Consider the following 22,678-nt stretch of genomic DNA (forward strand, 5'->3'; position numbering starts at 1 on the left):
TTTACCTGTATTCAGGCCGAAAGAAAAAGAAGAAGGAAAGGTCTTTTACACTATTATGCTACAGGTTTTATTCGTGCTTTGGGTTTTAAACCTCAAACTTTCCTATAGTTTATTTCCCTACCTAAAGGGCGTCGGTGAGCACGGCTCAATGAGCTAACAATAAGGACGCAAGATATCTTTAGAGGCTTTTTTGTGTCTGGGTTTTTAATTATACACATCTATCTCCGTAAACATCAAGCATAAAACGTCGGTTGCCGTTTGCTAAGCATTAAGAAACAAGCATAAATAAATATGGCGCGTCAGCTCCCATGGAGTTTGTAAACAACAGCAAAGCAATGCAAAGATCAAAATATTTTACACCGAAAGAAGTCAGCGTTCATAATACGCAAAAAGATGTTTGGGTATCATTTTTGGGGAAAGTTTATGATCTAACTCCCCTTTGTTTGCAGCATCAAGGTAGCTAGCTAAGCTTGACTTACAATGTTTTTACAAAAGTGTAATAGATGACTTGCCAATGTTTATAGCCCAGCTAGCTGCAAAAGATAAAAAGTTTGCGGTTTTTTTACACACATGCGCAAGCATTTCTGTAATTAAAGAAATCCATCTGGAAAAAGAAATATTCGTTTTTTAAAATTTGTGAAATTTTTCGAGAAGAATTAGAAGAATATAGCTAGCTAGCTAGCTAGTTAAAATATAATTCCAGTTCCTCTTGGATTTTATGCTACCCCTAAAATAGATAATATCTTTACTAATAGACATTTTACATTTTGTGAGTTTTGTGTGAGTACCTACACAAAAGTGTGCGCATGCCCCATTGTTCTCAAAATGAAATCAAAACAATTAGGTCACACGGAAAGTGGTCTATTTTGCTAAGCTAGGTTTAACAATTCAAGTTAATATTTTGTTTATTAAAATTGATTATTTCACTTCCATGGTCTATTTTTTTATATTTTCTACCTACAATAATAAGCATTTATGTCCATTGTCACGCAGTTAATTGCTGTCGTTCCCAATAAAAACACAAACTTATAGTCCAAAATTTATTTCGATTTTTAAAAAGAATAAACAAAGGATAATTTGGCGGAATTGGGTGGCGATGCTATGCTGAAGATCACTCTTCTCCAACACATCCGTAGCTCTTCTCCTAGTACCTAAAAAGCAGAAAATAAGGCGAGGATAAAATAGTGTGTAATAAAATAGTGCGAATTAGGTTGTTTTTGCACTAATAAATTCCACCCAAATCTGATTAAACTATGCAATTCGTATAATAAATTCCCCCCAACATAAAATAATGTAGCAATTCGGACAATTAAAATCCGCCCAATGTAAAAAAAATTGGCCAGCATTTGAAATTTCCATGAAACTCCCTAAAATAGAAGGCTACAGGCTGGGAAAGACAAGAGATAATAAAACAAGCATTTTTCATAAGTCAAGATTTATTTCAATAGGTGTACTTTTACTGATTCTCTAAAACTGGAATTCTTCCTGATTTATTAAAAAAAGCTCTGATGTATCGTTATTGTTCGTCACAACATTATCTTTCTTCTTCAGCTTTCTCCCCCCTTTCTTATCAGGTTTTCCTTTAGTCTCTTGAGATGCCAAATAAGATCCAGCAACAAAACCTTCACCACTGGGTAAATGTTTGGCTGCATCACTGTTTCAAAAATGTTAATAAGTTTTTTGTTTTTTAATGTGTTGGGCATGTAAATTGTTACTGTACAGGAAATTTCAAGTCCACCTTGTACCAGTGGTGAAACACAGTAATTAGACAGACTGCGATGACCTTTGCTCCACGGTGAAGTAAAAACTTCATCACTCAAGAATTTTCCATTGGCAAATGTCCAACTGTTTTTTCTGTTGTAGTTTTGCTGACTTTCATGTCAAAAAAGTTGAAAGGTTTGTCCCTTTCATGCATACAATTGAGCTCTTCTCCCACAAATAGCTGCCAATAGTTGTGACAAAAATAATACACTCTTACAGCAGATGAATATTTTAGATTTTCTCACCCATGTTGCATTGCTAAAAGACGACTTCCACACGTCTTCAGATATCTAAGTTGTCTTAGAAAATAGGACCGTTTGGGGACCTTGCTTATGAAATAAAAACATACGAAATCGCATAAATAAAATCCACAAATTTCATAAAAATTTCGAAATCGCACTAAAAAATTCTGCACATTTAACCATTTACCTAGATTTGCACTAACTAATTCCGCATTAATAAAAAAAAATTCAGCTCTTAATTTGCACTAATTTATTCCGCATTTTTTTATACTCAACTTATTTTCTGCCCCTAAGGTAGTGTTTTCGTGTTAACTAATTTTCTCAATCGCATGCAGAGCTCCTCACCTCTGATTTTATTTACTCTACTCTACGTTACTTGAACCTACTCTTTATGAGCTCTTGATTCTTTGTATTTTACACTTGTTGTTAACCTCTTGGTTTCCACCTCTGACTGCCAGTGATTCAGGAGTTATTACCCCATTCATCTGTTCTGCTTGCGTTGGGACCATGGTTCTCTTCGCATATGTACCATACTCTTGCGGGGGTGCATGCACATCTCTACACCTTGTGGCTGTGAACTGCAGACTAGCATCCCCATCAGTTCTAGCCCTTGTCCTTGATTTACTATTACACATGACCTCTAGTCACTTAGGATAACACCATCCTTTAGAATGTGATTGACAGTAATAAACTCAACTCCAGTATTTGCAGGCACTGCGCTTTTACCATCTCTGCAACAACACCTGACACTCCTGCAGCCTTGTCAATATTCATTTTTCTAATATCCTTCTAATAACCCTCTACTGCATCATTGTCATGCAAATTATCATCATCCTGATCAAACACAATAATGATAACTCTAATGATAACTCTTCCAAGCATACTTTTTCTGCTCCTCTATAGGAGCTCCTTAAATGCACACTTCTCATTTACAACATTGTAATTGGTCTTCTTTATTTACCTTGCTATCTTGAACACCTTCTCAACACGTCTGCAAAACTGTTTCTCTCTTCTTCTGACTTTGCCTTATACAGGGCTGTGTGTAGTGCTTATCTTCTAAGTAGATATTTTTACTACCACCTGACTTTAACCCTTTCTCTTTTTTTTATACACAGACCTGGTGGTGGGATAATGAGGTTAACCACAACCTCATTATGCCACAACCAGGTCTGTCTATATGTCTAGCCAGTGCTTTCGTCTGTCCAAAGGTTTTATCATAAGCTTCTGGAAGCCAGTTTTTCAAACTAGTGCAAGTACTTTCAGCATTTTCACTATCAAATTGACTATTTTAGGCTAACTGCTCACTTCCTTTAGCTTCTGGCTTTCTCAATATATACTCTTTAAAACAATATCACTAATCAGCAACCTATGCTCGGAAATACACACTTCCCCTGATGTAACTTTCACAGCCCACACCTTCTGTCTGACTTTCTAACCAGTAAGTAATCCATCTGTTCCTGATATGATACTATTGACCCATCACATGATTTTTTACTATATATTTTTTGTTAAATAGGTAATATGTTGTTGAAACCGATAATAGCAAACAGTGGTAAAGATATTTCACACTGGTTTGATGTGAAAACCAAAGATGTAAGTATCCTTTTCACCATGTCATTGTGACCATTTATCCATGAATTTTTATTTTGTTCTAAATTACAAAGAAAACCTAAATTTTAATTTTAAGTTGATTCTTAAAAGAAAGTAAGCAAACTGTGATTCTGCTTTAGATACGCACGTATATTGATCCAGTCACCAACTGTCGATTCCCATATACACCTATGGGAAGAATACTGCACACTCCTCCTTTGTGTCCAAGAACTGATTGGGCAAATGATTTTGGTCGACCTTGGTGGAAAACCGAATCTTATTGTATAGGACTGTTATCAGAAAAAACACGAAAAATTCGAATTGTTAATACCCTAACCTCCCAAGAACAAATATTAGAGGTAAGACACAGGTTCCAATCAGCCAAACCGGATATATTTAAATGAAATGAGTCAGATTGTCTTTTTGTCTTACCTGACTGCGTTATTGGTTTCAAACCAGAAATTTTTCTTTAAATATTAGCATGCCTAAAAATAGATTTTTTTTGCGATCTATCAGGCTTTAAAAACATATTTGCGATTTCCAACCCTATTCGCAAAATCAAATTTGCCATAAGTGCACTTTTTAAAACAAACCAGAAAAATAAGATTGGCAGATAGCAAAAGCTGATCAATCGCAAAAATAAAATCTGTTAAGTTTTTGAAAACAGCATTGCAAATACAAAACAAAATCTCGATGACGATGATCTCTAAATAATGTATTTGTGGAGTGATATATGCTTTATGTACGTGAAGGGGAGCACAAAATATCAAAGTTAGTGTCGTTGTTTTTGATTAGAAAAACCGTTTTATTCACAAACATTAGTACCACATTTTTATTTCACATCTCTCAATTGCCAAAAATTCTTCCCGCAAAAAAATTCTTTTCTTAAGTATTTTTAATAGTATTCGCAATTTGTCAATGCTCTCTCGATTTTTACTTAGGTATGCTCCGAAGAAACGATGAATGAAATTCAAGAACGATATTTTCGTTACAACTCCCACGCTAAAAGTTACACATGGAAGTACAACGCTCAAAATTTAGACATGAATAAAACCCTGCAGGAAAATCAAGTTGCAAATGAAAGTGAAGAATTTTACGAGCTAGGTTTAGATGAAGACCAATTTTTGCCTGCGATACATCTTTATTTCAACGATGATCTGACTGAGGCGTAGCTGGAAAGCTTCCGGAATTTTTTTCTGAAAAAGAAAAGTTATCAGAAGTCTGAAAAATCAACTATTACCAGAAGTGTTGAAAGCGAAAGTTGTTTTTTAGTTTTACTTAATATTATGTGATTATCTTGCTTACTGTAAATATTCTGTTGTACAAACAAAAATGTAGTATTTTATGTCTCCACATTGAAAAAAGTCGCTCCAATATCGATCTGCCATAAAAGTGTCGTACTAAAGCCATATTGCTATACACAATTAAGATTATACCAGCGCAGACTTCAAAAGATAATCAGCTAAGTGGTGTAGTGACGTGTTGTACATAAAAACATGGATTATTACTTTCAAATTCCTACGGAAAGGATTGTGATAACTTCTGAACAATGTCGTATTTGTCTTAACATTAGGTTTATGCAAACACGTTCTAGAAACGAAGTGTATATTCGTACTCACTTAAATATGGTGCGTACGTATATGTTCATCCGCAAATCGTATGTAAAGTGCGTATTAATAGTGCGTAGCGCTATTTATACGTAATGTATGACATATTTACGCAGGGAAAAAAAAACATAACACACACACGTGGAAAATATTTTTCTTTTCATTAAACGCTTTTCGCAAACAAGGTTCAAGTTTTTATTCTTCGAAAGATTTAAACGAAGTGATAGAAAAGTATCAAAAAAATTTATAGCTTTGTATATTCGCAATTCTAAAAAGCATATAGATAGATGGACAAGAGGTGGTGAGTACTGAAAAGAAACCTGTGAAGTTTGAAAATATGGAAAAAGCTAATTTATATGATTTCATGTTTGAAGTAACAAGTTAAAGTGTAGAAAACATTTTTTATTGCGAAAATACTTAGTAACTGCTCCATACAAGTCGGAAAAGTTGCTCACAAATACTATAATTTATGAAACTTTATACCCGTTCTTTACCGTTAAGACTTTTTTTTTATTGTTAAATGTTTTTTTAATTGTTACTGTGACAGACATAAAGTTACCCACGGAATCAAGAAAACGTGGTGACTCAACCTGCACGATCGGACTTCCCAAATTCAAAAAGTCTGCTGGTCCAATTCCTTTCGTTCGAATGCACCCGAAAGAAAAAGAAAGAAGTACTTTTAAATCTAAACATACTTGCCAAATGTTTTATAATGTTATAAAACAAGTTTAAAACGGGGACGGTTTAATTCTTTCAATGCCCATTTCTTTAAAGAGATGCTGTCGTGGTTCACATCGCGAAAGAATGCTGACCTGGCCATCCAAAAAGAATGCCTGATCAGCCATGCCATGGTACAAGAGAAAGAAGTTCAGCACCCTGGAATCGGTGATGATTTCAATTTTAACGTTATCAAAAGGTACTTGTCGCCATCGGGATGGAAAGCTACGACTAGCACAATCAATGCTTTCTCAAGATATTCTTGCAAGACGTTTGATGATAAAGAAAAAATATCAATACAATGCAACAGATGTCTGTATTGCTATTGGTACCATTTATCGTGTGTGCTATTAAAGAATACACCCAAAACAAAACATTGGTTTTGCCGTTACTGCAGAGGAAGCCATCAATGTGAAAGCGACTAAGTTGTACGCGTATATTGTAGGATGAAAACTTATATTTAACAATGATATATACCATTTAATCAGCTTCGCGGTCTTTATATTTATCTTGCCTGCTTCCGCCTCGTGTCGCTGTGTACGCACCTTAACGATTGTAAATATCGTAAGCATAATACATTACGTATGAATAACGCTACGCACTATTAATACGCACTTTACGTACGAATAGCGGATAAACATATGCGTACGCATCATATTAAAGTGAGTACGAATATACACTATTCTCTAGAAAAATGTCTTAAATGAGAACACGTTTTCCGTATAAAAAAATAGAGAAAACTTTTGTGCGACCTTGTCCCCAGGGCTTGTTAGGCTTCATAGACAGTCTAAAAAGCCTTGACAACGAGATTGGCTTTTGTGGTAATACGGCAGCCTTTCTAATTCATATTGTCACTTGACAATCGCCGAAGCGGTGACGACGACGTCTCTCTGTGCAAGATCCTCTTACCTTTCAGGTAAGCGCTAGCGGTTCTGACGTTAGGCAGCAAGTTCTTGGAGTGACTGTGGGTGGAAGGATGCAATGGTTATTAACTAGCCCGAAAACAGAAAGGCGTTGTATACCAGTGTTAACCCAGGTTTTTCTCGCTCTCTGTTATAAATTGTAGCAATGATTATGATGTTTATTTAGCAACCTCGTCCCAAGGGATTTTTGCCTTTCTGATAGGAGGGAATCTCTCATCAAAAAGGCAAAAATTGCCTGGTTTATTTAGGTATTTGTTCCCTGACGGAAGTAAAAATATTTTTGTCTGTCATCCTACGCGCGTGCAGGGGGAAACGCACTGCGCGTTGTGTATTTGTTGAGAAAAAACACTGGGCGGTTTGGCCGAGGAGGCCACAGTGTACGTGCACTTAAAGCAAGATCGTCATTGGTTTAGCGACTCAAATCCACTGAAATTAAATTAGCCTCGTTTTGATGGATAGCTTTTATTCTATTTTGCAAACGCATCTAGTGTAACGAGATACAAAATTTAAATTTGTAAACAGCTGTCTGTCAAGTAAGATAAAAACAGAACACTTTTGTTTTGCGTTGAAAAATGTAAACATTAAACGTTATTATAGAATTCCTTTACATTACATTTTATAATTTCGCAAATAATTTTTTAATTAAAGTCTAGCCGAACTATTTTGTTCTGTACTTAAGTAAATCAAGACGCATGTAAAGAAAAACAATGTTTGAAGAAGGCTTATGTGAAAAAAGAGTAATCACAGTCATTACTAGAAGAACTTCTTAAAGATAAAGAAATATCATGATCAAGAGAACTTTGTTTATATTTCGTCACTTATTTACCTTATCACCATGGAAGTACAGAAGAAAGCTTGTTAATGAATTTTCTCTTTTTATTTACATTTTAACTGTATTATCTTTCTCTATACCAAGTTTTACACAAAAACTTAGAGGTGGCCTATTTCCTGATGTTAGAGATTTATCTAGCTTTAGACCGGTAAAAGCTTCATCCACTTGTGGTTTGGGTAATGCACAAACGTATTGTGCGTCCAGTGTGTCAAATGATAGTTTAATATCCTGCACTCAACAAACATGTGACTTACAATGTTGTAGAAAATGTGGCTCTTCAACTCCACATTTTACAGATATAGGGAAAGATGGTACCACTTCCATTGGTGTGTATACCTCAGCAGATCGGAGGCCTGGCAGTGACGTGTTTAGTGAATCTAAAGATATTAGAAGTGGAAGTATAACATCAAAAAAATTTGATACTTCATCTAACTTTACATTTACTACTTGGATGAAACAAAGTGCGCAAAATTCTGGGTAAGTTTGCTGACCTAGATTATGCATTACAATTGTCAAGGTGAATGTTGAAATGTTAATAGAAGTTCTTGATTCGTGTCAGCGAATATTTTCTGTTAAAGTAACTAGAATTTAAAAAGATTTTGCTCTCATTTTCTTTCTTTGATTTGTATATATATATGAACTGTTGTTTGTGTATGGAAATATGCTATTGCAAAACAAAATATAAATGCAGGGTTTGAATTAGAAAAGTAAAGTCGCTTCGCAAAAATTTTGGCACTCTGTAACGAAGTAGACCACCATCTGGATGTGGCCTGGGAACATTATAGATCAATGACCATTGGCTTTTTCAATAGTAACACTTGTTTCTTTTGACAAGAATTTGTATTTTTTGTGACCTGTACATAAGTTTTATTTTTTACTGCATTATTTTTTTTATGTTCGAGACAATTAGGGGGCGCTTAAACTCGTGAACCCAAAACACGAGAACTGAACGTCTGAGCTAGTGACTCTCTCAGTTTAAACTTTCTTGTCTCCGATAGCCAAAGTAATGTTGCAAAAATGAAATAAGTTTATTTTAGCTTTATTATGTTTTTTCGACTTTTTTTTGCTTACGCAACTTTAAGAAGTTAATAATATTAATTGAACTTTTTGCCGATATTGAAACTGAAAACTTTAAAAAAACCTTTTGACTTTATAATTTTATCTAAACAACTTTATCTAAACAGCCTTATGATAAATTAACATTTTATTTTACGCAATCATTTATAATGAGCTGTCCTTGATAAACCAGGTTTTAATCACAATTTCTTATAATAAAAACGGCTTTTCAGAAGCAAATGTTACGAAACTTGTTCATGTATTTTCAGCCAAAACTTCATTAAATATGTACAAGTGAAATACACTAACGGGAAGAGTTATTATTTCTTCACTCAGAGTAAAACAATCAAGCAAAACGTGAGAATTAGATGGAAACACAACAAACATAAAAAAGGAATGATTAATTTTTAATATCGCAAAAAAAGACAACGAAGTGATACAAAAATATTCGATTCGCAATTTTATCATTTTCTTCACAAAGTGATTCATGGCATTTCGATTTGAAAATTGCGAACTGCTAATTCGAACCCTGAAATGTTAATGTAATATGCAAAGTTGCTGACATGAAGCAGGCATTTCTCGTCAGTAAGTTTTTGCTGATGTAAAAGAAATTGAATTAGAAACACTGGATAAGGGGAAGGGGAGCTATCAAAGAAATGGGATATTGTAACTAAGTAAATTAGCCAGTTTTTGATGGGAACACATAATTTTGATTTGAAAGGCTAAAGGGAATATTGACCATAACAATCAGGGGAAACTGCTAACTGAGCAATCACTGCTAAGTTGATACAATGTTTTAATTAGCAGGATTAAAGTTTAATTTGGGTAATGAATGTCTAATCTAGATCCACAAAAGCGTAATCATTGATAAACCAAGATAAAGTCTAACTATGTATGATGTTTGACAATCTTACACAGGAATTAATTGATCGGGAGCCATTTGTTTCTAAAATAAGAAATACTGTTGGCACTGGTGTCAGTAAACAACCATTTCGTAATTCATATAAGGGCATCCTAGTTTGGTGAATTATACCATTCTTTTTTAACCATATATATTTAGAAAAAAATGCTTGCATTACTTAAATAGTTCAAAGATTGTTAAAATATGCATTAAAGAAACTTTTCCAGAACTTTTTTCCGAAATCATGTATTTAGTTTTATTTATGAAGATAAATTTTGTTCGTTGAACTGGACTCTCAAAAAATGATTTGTATTAAATAGGCACCAGATGCAGTTATATAAACATTTGCTAAAAAACTAACAAAATGTGTTTGATTTCTTAAAATACTGTTTTGTTACCACAACAGTTTTAGTTTCCTAACATAAAAAGTTTATAATCATATATTTTGGAATTGAAAGAAAGTGCCTTTATTTTTAAAGAGAAAACTCTACACAATAAGACTATAATCATCAGCGCCATTGTATTTATTATAATTTTTTATTAAAATTTATTAAAATTTACAAGGCAAGATTAGCTATGAGCAAGCAGCATGATGAAAAAAAATTCAAACTATTGATTAGTAATTAATATCATATTCAAAATAACAGATTAAGAAAATTATTCAAATAAATAAAACATGAGAATTTATAAAAATTATGATGAATGAACAGTTAATTTCTCTTACTCATCGAATTTCTATTTTAATATGCAATTGTATACAGTAGTAAAAAATACCTATTTTATTTTACCGGTTTTAATTTTTTTACTCTAATTATATGAATCATTTAAAAGATTTAATAGGGTCCTACATTTTACAAAGTGAAATGTACATACATTAATAAAATCCATATATAAACATTTTTTAAATAAGAAATCACTAAAATAAAAGAAACCGAATAAGCATCTTCTGATAAATAAGAAATTTTTGCTACTAATTGATGGTTACAGCAATAAGAATCATATGAAAACAAATATTTTTGACCCATTTTGGGTGTCAACGCCCATATTCAAGTTACAACCGATTTAAAAATAAACTAATTACAACACTAGATAAGGCATAACTTTATGCTTTAATAACTTTTTTTTATATTCAAGTGCTGTAATTAAATTCTCACTAGTTGTAAAAACGTAAAATTTTTAGGTAAGGAACTTTTTTCACTCATGATTTATCATAGTAACAATTATGTTTATACAGGTTTTAGAATTTGTTGTATCCAAATCATGTTCTTGATTGAATATCCCTCTTATAGATTTATCAAAATTAAGGAACTTTTTCTGGTAAATTGACCCCAGAAATAAAGAGGGTAAGGTTAGTGGTACCCAGTAGGGTTTGAGCCTGAAATGCTGAAACTACTGGGGTTTATGCTCATTTGGCATTTGTTCCTTCTTGCCTGTTAATGATGATTTTCTGTTACTGTCAAACTTACCGCTTTTCATGCATTTGCTGTTTTGTTTGAGTGTAGATTTTGTTAAATATCTGCTATTTGTTGTTCAGGCTAGCTATCTTTTTCAGTTAATCGCAATTGTTCTTTCAATAATCTTTGGATTCTTTCAAGTTCTTTTGGTGATTTTAGATTTCTTAACATGGTAACTTTATTCTGTTCCTTTTTTTTATTATTAGCAAGCAAGTAATTCTCCATGTGTTCTTGTATTCTTATAGTTGAATGTTGATATGCACATTTTTTGTTTTAGTTTTCAAAAGGTTGGTTATTTCTATATATACAGTGATTCACACATACTAGGCTTTAGTGATTTACTTTCTTTGTTCTTGTCACTTGATTTCTCAATGTGGAATCCACTGCTGATATTCAATGGGGTTATATCACAGTATTAATGTTTTCCATAATCATTTTAATCGCCAGAAGATTAGGAGTGTGTGGGTTACCAACCTTGCATAGTTTTACCATATTCAAATTAACTGTGGAAAACAGTTTTGGAGTTTGCCAGCATGTCATCCCAACTGGGACAATTTTCTAAACCATTTTGGATGTCCTTTTGTTTACACATGCATAGTTTGTTGAGTTTAATGGGCAGGGTCTATGCGTTCAATGGCTGCATGATATTCTATTTTTCTTTTTTCTTTACAATAACCTCATTGTCATCATTTTTCCTGCATTTTCTTCCAGTGTATTATCTTTTTATTATCTCTTATTTTTAAGAGCGTTTAATTTAAATCTATGAATACTCTTTTGTGAGTGTTGCAAAAGTAAGGCATAAAAAGTTTTGTTTTAAACAGGTTCTCTTCTAAATTAAAATTTATTTATTTTAATTTTGCAAGTGAGTTATGCTCTCCATCACTGCTTGAAATGCTGCCTAGAATGTATATAACTTAAAATTACCAACTTTTGTTTCATGTGAAGTGATGTAAAGAATGTGCTAAAATCTTAGACATTGTAAAGCCTTCTTAGGCTCAAATAAGAACACAGAAACATTTTATGTTTAAATTATAAAAATTTTAGGAAACTTTGTATTGAACTTAATGGTAATATTTCTTACGAAATGTGAAGTATGCGCTCTGTTTACAAAGGGGACGTACAGCTAATAAACAGATTTGGTTAATGAACCCGTCTAAAAACAGAACTGCGAAGAGTGTCATAACAGGATAATGTTTATCGCAAAGACAGAACCATTCCACAGTTCTTTAGCTGCGCGAATTTCGTGTTTTTATTGCATTGTGATAACTTTTTTTTACTTTGGTTTAGTTCTAATTTATCATTTTGACTTAATTAAATTTTTTTTTTTTAGTTTGCTAATTTCAAAAGGCAACATCTTCAATATCCAAGTTCAAGAATATGCTATGACATTTAACTATAGAACAAAAGATTCTGGCAGCATTACAAACACTTTAAAATTTATGAATGTTAATTTTCTGCAAAATAATTGGCACCACATTGCTGTAGCAGTTTGCGGACATGATATTACGTTATTTATTGATGGTGAAGTTGTTCGAACTGGTATGCTTTCTGGCGCAGTGATTGCAGAAAGGGAAAAGTTAATCATTGGTCAAAACGTGGATGGTAAGATTTTTGTTATCTTGAAACAAGTATTCAATGTGGTATATCCATACCTTTATATTCTAAATTTTATTTGACTTTTTTATTTCAGGAAATAATCAATTTGTGGGACTTCTACAAGATATAAAATTCTATGCAAAGGGACTCACTAACAGGTAATAACAAGAAACATATACATAAAATTAATTGTTTCTATAATTGATTAAAGAACATACAAATAATATTTTTGGTTTTTATGAATTCTTGAATTCTTCTTTATTTAATCATTTCTTTGTCTACTTAAAAAACTGTCTTCATATACCTTAAATATACTGCATAAATAATGCCAAAACAACACATTTTACTAAAAAATTTTGAACTAAAATTTTAAAAACCCATCCTGGCAAATAATTTTCTTTTCTCCTGTATTTAATGTAGAGTATCACTTTGTTTTTTAAACAAAAATAACTACATTTCCTTTTTTGGCTTATAGCATTTATCAAATATTTATAGAGCTTATGTAAACAAAGAATTTTTAAATTAATTGCTTTGATTCTTGAAGCACCGTGACATTACTAAACACATTTTAATTTTGAACAACCCCTGTCTTAACAAATGTTTTTAACTAGAGAGGTAATCGAGTCGATGAATGGAACTCTTGTGCCAATTCCATATACACACTGTCGCTGTCCAGAATCTTATCCTCTTGTATCAGCATCTAATCCATTTTACTGTATGAAAAACGATGTAAAAACTGGTCAACTAGCTGGTCAATTGCAAAGATTAAGTGTAACCTCTCATCCTGTTGATTATTTGGCTGACAACGAAGTCATCACTTACTGGTTGTCAGAGAAAGTAAACAGTGTAACATTAGAGTTTGATCTTCAGTTTTCTCGCTTACAGGTTTGTCACATAGTTGTTGTTTTTTTGCACAGAATATTCCTATATTCGTTTCTCATTCATGTCTTATTTATAATTTACTCACAGATTTATCTTGTCAGTATCACATTCTACAGTCCTACACCACCAAGTATAACGATTGAACGCTCAATAGATTTTGGACTATCATACAAACCATGGCAGTATTTTGCAATTGACTGTAAAAGTTCGTTTAACATGGATAACAATGGTTTCCTACCTGAACCTGATTCAATTAATTGTTTACAAATTCCAAGGTGTGTTGCATTTTGTGAATGCTTTGAAATATATCTTGCATTGTAGGCTTAGCATATTTGTGCTAAAATTTTTTATGGAACTTGACACATTTAATGATTAACTTTGTAGATATAAGATCTGTATTGCATCTCAAACATGTTTATTATTAAAATTAAATAAGGGTAGTAAATTTTTTGCAAATAAGACTGCTTCATTGGGAAAATAGAATTTGGATTCAACCTCTTTGTAGTGACTTTGTAAATGAATGAATGTACCAGATTAGCAGACAGAAAGAATAAATGAAAATGATAGTATCATTAAAATAAAAGAAGATATTTTTTATTTTTGTAATTTTTACAAGAAAAGATTGTTATTACTTAATGAATAACTAAAAATGATTTTTTCTCTTGCGTTGTGAAAAAGCCTGACAGGTCTGATAGAACTCTTGTAAAGAGGTATAGTTGAGTCCTAGTACTTGCAGATCCTTGCCAGATTTGCACCCCTAAAAGCAGCATGGATGTTATCAACTTTTAAGGGAAAGTATTTAAAAAAAATCTGCTTTGACCCGGAAGAAGCACAATTTAAAACATTTAAATCTTTAAAGGTAAAAGTTTAATCCAACTATTTTTGTCTTGAATTTCAAGAAACAAAATTTCATATAATTTTATTTTTTGGTTTAATGTCAATATATGTAATAATTATCTATCACTTGAAAATTTTTTCATAGACCAAAAGCATCATGGGAAGTGATAACGTTTCAGCCGGCTGAAGCTGGTCCTGAAAATAGACCACAACGTCCATTTGGTACTCCTGGTTGTAGTGATTTTCATTGTTCTCCTAAATTAATGCAGTTTGTTCAAGCTACGAATGTGAAGATTAAATTATCAGGTCATCTTTTTGCAACCCACCCTGATCACAGATATTATGGTATTCGGAGAGTTATTATTGGTGGCAGGTATGGTTTTGTTTCTTTGTTTTTTATGAAAAAATAACCTTGATATAAAAGGTTCTAGCTTGTGATAAATTTAATGTCAACAAGAAAATTGTCAGAAATTTATTTCAAAATATCAGAAAAAGTCAGCAATGTCAACAATTTTTTTTCATAGCTGTGATTGTTATGGTCATGGGAAGATATGCATTTTTAATGCATCTGCTACACCAAATCCCAAGTACATTTGTCAGTGTGATAGTCGTACTAATACTGAAGGAGAGCAGGTATGGGTTCCAATAAGACATTTGATTTTTGCGAAAAAAATCAAATTGATTTCAGCTCAGGTACACACTAATTGCCAATTAATTAAGCCTTTTATGTATTTGTGCAATTACCTTTCCGCAGATCCACAGATTTTGGTGGTAAGGTAACAAGTTATTTAAATCTCAATTTAAGCACGTTGTTTTTCGTGATAAATTTATATGGTAAACCTGTCAGGGGCACTAGTGGTATTATAGATCATTAGAAGCTTTAAACATTTTTTCTCCCTAAGAAAACAATGTATGCATTTTACCTGTCTGCATAGAACTGGGGAGAAAAAAGTAAGAACACGTTGAGACCGGATAATTTGAGAATCATACGTAACCTTGTCCCAATGCTTAGTTTACAAATTTTTGTCTTAATTTAGGGTGCAGTTTAAACATTAAATAAAACTAGTCATAACCTATCGATTTTATCATTAATTATTTTACCGCTCAATGTACTGTATATCATAATGTACTTTTGTACTTCTAGTGCCAGCGTTGCTTACCCCTATACCGTGATAAACCATTTGCCAGAGGTACAATCTTAAATGCAAACCCATGCAAAGCATGCGAATGTCATCGTCATGCTGACTCCTGCTTTTATAATCGAACACTGGACCAAGATCCAAATGATAGAAATAAGCTAGGTGGTGGAGTGTGTACAGGTTGTAAACACAATACCATTGGTAGGTTCTGTGAAACTTGCAAACCTCTATTTTATCGTCCAAGTGGAAAATTACTTAATGTGACCGATGTATGCCAGCCTTGTGATTGCATTGGTCCTGGTGTTGTGTCTGGCCAGTTGGATTGTCAAAAGGTATATGATGTATTATATCATCTGAAATTTAAGTAGTATTAAAAAATGGAATTAGATGAGCTAAATGCAAGAAGCATAGGATGTTCAGAGGAGCCTAAAGAAGTTAAATATAATTGTTGATTCAATGTCTATTTTTCAATTTGTGTGTGTCTATACTTCAAGACAATACAAATTTCTTTTCACTTTATATATATTTATGTAAATATATATATATTTTTTCAGGATGATTCTACTACAGGGATTCTCGCTGGCCAGTGTAAGTGCAAATCATTCGTTAATGGTCGTCAGTGTACAGAATGTAAGATTGGCTATTTCAAACTCTCATCCACCAATCCTGATGGCTGTTCTGAATGCAGCTGTACTCTTGCGGGGACAGTAAACAATGATGCATCTTGTCATATTTCATCGGGACAATGTAACTGTAAAATTAATGTTATTGGTGCCAAATGTACCAATTGCAAGTCTGGTTATTATGGTCTCACTTCTGTAAATCCTCTTGGATGTTCTCCATGTAATTGCAATCCTCTTGGGGCTGACTTAGCTGCTTCTTGCCATGTAACTACTGGACAATGTGTATGCAAGGACAGATATGAGGGTAGAGCTTGTGATAGATGCAAACAAGGTTACTATGGTCCAACGTGTCAAGTTTGTTCATGCTTTCCACCTGGTACCGAAGGTGGTAAGTGAAAATAATTATAAAAGAAAAAAATCTCTTTTTAAATTACTTGAACAGAATAGCAAAAAAATTTAGCTTGGAAAGGTTTTTTTATTACCTACTTACTACTTGCTTGTGTGAAACTAACTTAAAAAAATGGTATCTATTTCTCAAATATTTTATTAAACAACCTGTTCATTGGAAAAGCATTATGAAAAGTGATTAAAAGCATTTTTTAAGCATATAAGGATAAAAAAGGTTTGTTTTACCACCTTAGACTCCAAAAATGTTTCACCAATTCATATTTCTAAAGTTAGAAATTACTTTTAACAAAGTTAAAAAAGTGTGGATATTTTACTTTATTAAAAATTAAACTGCAAAACCTATCGTCGTTTTTCTGTAAAGCTGCTAACCCATATTCCTCTGTACCCTGTGTTTTTTTGCTGCGAAAAACATAATACTGTCAAGTATAGCAGAATTTCGAATTTTTTAATTTACTAGATCTAATGATGACTTGATATTTAAGTTTTTGTAGCCTAACGTCAGGAAATTTAAGGTAAAACCAACAAGAATTATTTGGGACATAGTCGTTCAATATTCTTGCTCATTTGAAATGCTAGGCAATGAAAAGCTTTTCGAATACTACTTCATTTATGTGAACCATGCTAATGTGTGAAAAATACCTAAAACATTGTTTTGAAGAAAGAACAAACAAACAAAGAAGAAACGTATGTAACCATTATATTCCTTAGTAAAAACGTTTAGATGCAACACCTTGATGACTTAATGTGTTTTAGTGAGTTGACGATGTCATGTATAATTGGTGAAATTTTGTGGTTCAAAGTATTTAGAGCTGATAAATCTTTTTATAAAAATACCAAATTTTCTTGTACTGGTGTAGATAATTGTGCTAGTTATTTTAATCTTTTTTTAAATAGTTGTCATTTTTATCACTTAACACATTGTTTAACATACTTTGTCAAATCTTTCTTTTTGCAGGATCTGCATCACTTTGTAACAATGATAATGGAAAATGCAGCTGCAAGCTATACGTTACTGGTTCGTCTTGTAATCAATGTAAAACAGGATATTATGGACTTTCAATATCAAATCCAACTGGTTGCCTTCCTTGCAACTGTGATAACAAAGGAACTATAGGAAATTCAGGTGGGTTTAAATGTTATAATCTCAATGTATTGCATGTATACAGTTTTAATCTTCGACTTCAAAACTCAATCAGACATGCCAGTCATTGAATTCCACAATTGGAACGACTGAAGTTCTCTTGAAGTTCTTGTTGAAGGTGCTAAGCATTATGTGCAATAATTATGAAGCTTTAGTTGGCTTTTCTCTTTCTTAAGACTGATCACGTAGGTCATGTGTTGATGTCATGTATATATTATAGATACTGATGATTTTTAAGGTTAACTGCCAGAAAATTTCACTGTACCTTCTTAAAAAAAACTTTTTTATTCTCACTTTAAGTTTACTTTTGTGTCCACCCCGTTTATGTAGGATTATCTATTTCTAGGTATGTGTGACCAGAATAATGGCACATGTGCTTGTAAGCCACAGGTAGCTGGTCGTGGTTGTAACATATGCAAAGTGGGATCATATGGTTTAAATGCATCAAACCCAGATGGTTGTACAAGATGTAATTGCAGTTCACGTGGCACAGCAGGTGGAAATAACACACCACAAGGTTTCAGTGAATTCAATGCTGCTTTTAAGCCTCATGTTTATATTTATTTGTTTGTTCGTTCGTTTATTCATTCATGCCTTTATTATTCATTATTTAGACAAATTAGTTTGTACATCAACAGGACAGTGCAGCTGTCTATCCAATGTTGTTGGCAAACAGTGCCAAGAGTGTGCTGGTAATTATTACTGGAATCCTAATGGACTTGGTTGCTTGCCATGCAATTGTGACGTCAATGGATCTACCTCAATTGGATGTAATACTACAGGATATTGCAAATGTAAACAAAACTCCGGTGTGAGTGGAATGAAATGCAATGAATGTTTGCCAGGATACTATGGTTTTGTCAATGGAAAGTACGCAGTTCTATAAATTCTAGTATTTTCTTGTAGCTGTTTATGTTAATTGATGAGGCAAAACTTTCCTTTTTTTAAAAAAATGACTGAATGACTGAAGTGTGACAAACACTTTCCACACTTCTTAAAAAATGTTTGTATAATGTGAAAAATAGTTTAGAAAATAAAGTTTCTGAATTATTGTATTTATAGTTGTCTTAAATGTAACTGCTTGACTGCTGGTAGTTCTGGTCCACGTTGCGATGGATTTGGGAAATGCATAGAATGCAAGAAAAATGTTCAAGGATTGAAGTGTGACGCATGCAGGGCTGGCACATCTAACTTAACTGCAGATAATCCATACGGGTGCAGTGGAGGTATGAACTGTTAAAATACATTCTGATTAAATCTCAAAACAAGAGTGACACAGTTTCTCCGCTATTTTATGGTGTTTACCACAAAGTTGGAATTCATGTTATGTTATTTGTGAAAAATTTCGTAGGTCTTTTATGTGTTGTACCTGTTTGGTAAAGAGATAATGCTTCAAAAAGGGAAAACTATAGCTGTCAGATTATCACTAGATTTCTGGAAGTATTAAGATTTTTACTGCTAGCGCATAACGTTATCATACACTTCCTTTTTGTAGCACCGTACCAACAAGGCCCACCTTTTATCATCTCTCAAACTGCAAGATCGGTATCATTAGCCTGGTTGCCACCAGACCATCCGAATGGTGCTATAACGAAATATGATCTGTATAGAGACAACAGTCGAATTTATAGTGGAATTCAGCGCTCATTTGTTGATAATACAGTAAAACCTTTCACGAATTATTCATACTATGTCGTAGTTTACACGTCTGGTGGATCAGCAAAAAGTGTGGATGATCTGTTACATCAAACACTGTCAGCTGCACCTGAACATGTTCAACCCCCAAACATAACTCAGATTCAGGAAAGATCTGTAGTAGCAACTTGGATGCAACCCAAAATTTCAAATGGAAAAATAGTTCAATACATTTTGAAATCAATATCAAGTTCTGACACGAAGGAAGATCATTATTCTGGTTTGAATACTTTATATCAAGTGACAGGATTAAACCCTTTTACAATCTATAATTTCTCTGTCACTGCCTGCACTGTGGGTGGCTGCTCGTTTAGCAGCAATACCATTGTGTCAACTCGATCTGCAGCTCCAGACAGTCAACCAGCACCATATCTCAAGCCATTATCAGGAGGAGCATCTATATTGGTAACTTGGGATGCTCCTGCAAAACCGAATGGTGAAATACAATTTTATGATTTGTTCTCGCGGCAGGCACCTTTCTCTGGAGAAGGAAACACTATTGCTTTGCGATTGAATCCGAATATACGGAACTTTACTGTACCTGGACTTGTTCCCTTCACCTTTTATGAGTTTCGTGTGGTTTCGTATACAGCACAAGTTGAAGGATCAACATCTAGTAACTGGACGAGAATTAGAACTTTAGAAGGAGGTAGGATTTGTTGTTTGTTGTTCACTAACGAACATGCACATTTCACAGTATGAATATTTTTTATTAGATTACTGTTCTGAGTTGATGCTATTCTATGGCTTGAAACGTTTAGATTTTTAATGTATATTCTCAGCTCTGTAGTAGAGAACAAGATTTTACTTATGTGTGAGTTTTGATTTGTTGTATCTCACAATATCTTAATATATAAATGATTTAAATTTTTAGTTCCAGCAGGTGGGTCGTCCATCCAACCAAATGCTATATCACTTAACAGTACTTCTATGGATTTATCATGGAGCGAGCCAGCACAACCAAATGGTGTGATCCGTCGTTACGAGATCTTTCGATATGAACAAGCCTCAAATTATTTAACTCCAATATTATCAAGCTCTACACATGGAACTGTTTTCCACACAAAAATTAATAAATTACAGCCATACACGCAATATCAGTTTTCTGTAACAGCATGCAATACTATCGGTTGTACTCGCCATAGTTACAAGGTGACTGCACGGACGAGAGCTTCAGCACCACAAAATCAAAGCGAACCAAGTGGAACTGCATACAACAGTAGCTCGATATTATTAAAATGGTCTGTACCAGAAGTTGCAAATGGTCCGTTGCCTCTTAACTTTATCGTTGAAATGGTGCTGCCTTTATTTAATTATCCCCCGTCTGAAGTTGAACAAGGTATTCGGTTTCCTGGATTTGGGTATTATCAATTTCCAGGTAGTCTTATTCCAGACAGTGCAACTAACCAGTTAGAGTTCTCCTTCAAAACAAGATTTTTAGATGGTTTAATATTTTTTGCTGCATCTCAGAGACAAGAAGACATTATTGTAGTTGAGTTTCGAGATGGCTGCCCATGGTTCATCTTTGATACTGAAAGCGGTGTGGTCGAATTTACTATAACAAAAAACACAACCTTCAATGACAACAAATGGCATCACGTATTAGCAACAAGAGATTTAAAAGAAGGAAAAATAGTTATTGATGGTACATATAGTGGTTCCGGAACGTCTACTGGATTAAAGAATGTGATTGGTCAGATTTCCAATGTCTTTATTGGTGGTTTACCGGACGAGTTCAGAATTGTGCGTCGTGATGGAACCACTCTAAAAAGAATGTATTTTATTGGCTGTTTAAAGAATTTCAAATACAAGAACGTTATTGTAAATTTCAAGCAAGCTGTAAAGAATGTTGCTGTGTCTCCACTATCCAATTTTTGTCCTGCATCTTACGAAGCAGGAGTGTATTTTAAAGGAGAAGGCTTTGTAGTTTTAAAGAAAGGCGTTTTTAAAGGTGGAAAATCTTTCTCTATTCAATTGAAATTTCGAACATTGCAAGCATCGTCATTATTACTTTATGCTACCGGTGAGCGTGTCGTGTTTGCAGTTTACTTCAGCAACAATACTATTCTTCTGAAGTACAAGACTGCAACTGATGCTGGAATATATCCTGTCTCTACATTGAAGCTCTGTGATGGAGAATGGCATGAACTCTCTGTTGTAAGTTTAGCTCAGCAGGTATCAGCTACATTAGATGGTAGTAAAAGACAAATTGCATCGTTTCCATCTAATTTCGTAATTGACTCTGAAATGTATATGGGTGGCGTACCAGTTAATTCGGAAGAAAAAACTCTTCAAAACCTCCCATTAACACAGGGATTTAGTGGATGCTTACGGGATGTTTATTTCGGAACTGCCGTTCACTACCAAAGTGCGGTTATGAAGTCGCATAATGTTGAGCTAGATGGCTGTCCACAACAAGCTACCACTGGTTCGTCTTGCAGCAACAGTGTCATCCAAACTGTTTATCGTGGTTTCGATATGGGTGTATCAGTTGATGGTCTAAACACCTTTACTGAGTATTTGTACAGAGTGAAAAGTTACCACACAAATATACCAGGTTATGCTGCAAGTGAGTGGATTCCAATAAGATCTGGAGAAGGATGTAAGTAAAGATGTTGTAGTTATCTGTAGCTTTTTGTCCGTTGCTTTAATTTCTTCTTTTGCCTTGATTGTTTGATTTTTAGTTTCACAATACGCCTTGGTTATTAGGGTGAATTTTAATTCCAATAATTTTGCATTAAAATTAAAGACGTTTAGCTTGTGGATAATTAGCAAAAATCAACGAGTGCATATTTTACGTGTGAAAACGAATTTATTTGCAACACTTCATTTTTTTTAGCTCCACAGAATCTATCTAAACCAATCGTTGAGAATGTTAACGCCACTTTTGTTACATTGCAATGGCGAAAACCAGCGATTGCAGGTGGTTTGATAACATCATATCAATTACATGCATATCATGCACCAACTAAAGAAAATAAATCAATACAAATCGACAATGTGTTAAATTTTAGAAGTGTTTTTCATAACCTTCATCCTGCGTCCTTGTATTACTTTACCGTTGAAGCTTTCACAGCTACTGGTAGTGTGGAAAGCGAGGCTGTATCTGCAACTACTCTTCCAGCTGGTAAGTGTTGATCTACAGTATTTGTCAAAACAATTTAGCACAAGACCGCAAAATTTTGAAGTCCGTTCCCACAATTAGTAATTTAGGCTATTTTTATTATTAATTTGCATAATTTGAACTTGTCAAGTTTCACTTATCGATGTTTTC

At 33.5% G+C, this 22,678-nt stretch overlaps 2 protein-coding genes across 2 annotated transcripts in view; both read left to right on the forward strand.

Moving 5' to 3' along the window:
- Positions 1-250: 250 nt before the first annotated feature.
- On the forward strand, positions 251-4,926 carry LOC130657594 (cytochrome b5 domain-containing protein 1-like). Its single transcript, XM_057460581.1, has 4 exons — positions 251-456; positions 3,520-3,596; positions 3,734-3,952; positions 4,535-4,926. The coding sequence occupies exons 1-4, from the start codon at positions 309-311 to the stop codon at positions 4,763-4,765; spliced, it is 675 nt and encodes a 224-aa protein (XP_057316564.1). The 5' UTR covers positions 251-308; the 3' UTR covers positions 4,766-4,926.
- A 2,199-nt stretch (positions 4,927-7,125) lies between these two features.
- LOC130657596 (usherin-like) overlaps positions 7,126-22,678 on the forward strand; it is a 32,321-nt gene continuing 16,768 nt past the window's right edge. Inside the window, exons 1-16 of the mRNA XM_057460582.1 lie at positions 7,126-8,149; positions 12,414-12,685; positions 12,774-12,837; positions 13,291-13,564; positions 13,649-13,836; positions 14,544-14,771; positions 14,923-15,031; positions 15,543-15,869; positions 16,092-16,548; positions 17,524-17,691; positions 18,056-18,226; positions 18,324-18,579; positions 18,772-18,935; positions 19,205-20,053; positions 20,279-22,006; positions 22,244-22,531. Of these exons, the coding sequence (XP_057316565.1) occupies positions 7,626-8,149; positions 12,414-12,685; positions 12,774-12,837; positions 13,291-13,564; positions 13,649-13,836; positions 14,544-14,771; positions 14,923-15,031; positions 15,543-15,869; positions 16,092-16,548; positions 17,524-17,691; positions 18,056-18,226; positions 18,324-18,579; positions 18,772-18,935; positions 19,205-20,053; positions 20,279-22,006; positions 22,244-22,531 (6,067 nt within the window). The 5' untranslated portion in view covers positions 7,126-7,625. The remainder of the gene's footprint in view (positions 8,150-12,413; positions 12,686-12,773; positions 12,838-13,290; positions 13,565-13,648; positions 13,837-14,543; positions 14,772-14,922; positions 15,032-15,542; positions 15,870-16,091; positions 16,549-17,523; positions 17,692-18,055; positions 18,227-18,323; positions 18,580-18,771; positions 18,936-19,204; positions 20,054-20,278; positions 22,007-22,243; positions 22,532-22,678) is intronic.

The sequence above is a fragment of the Hydractinia symbiolongicarpus genome, chromosome 9 (genome assembly GCF_029227915.1).
Source record: "Hydractinia symbiolongicarpus strain clone_291-10 chromosome 9, HSymV2.1, whole genome shotgun sequence".
Lineage (NCBI taxonomy): Eukaryota > Metazoa > Cnidaria > Hydrozoa > Anthoathecata > Hydractiniidae > Hydractinia > Hydractinia symbiolongicarpus.

Excerpts from the sequence above, each read along its gene's own strand:
- LOC130657594 (XM_057460581.1), top strand. The coding sequence starts at position 309 with ATGGAGTTTGTAAACAACAGCAAAGCAATGCAAAGATCAAAATATTTT. Across the intron at positions 457-3,519 it reads CCTTTGTTTGCAGCATCAAG|GTAATATGTTGTTGAAACCG; the intron begins GTAGCTAGCTAA and ends TTTGTTAAATAG. Across the intron at positions 3,953-4,534 it reads CCCAAGAACAAATATTAGAG|GTATGCTCCGAAGAAACGAT; the intron begins GTAAGACACAGG and ends ATTTTTACTTAG.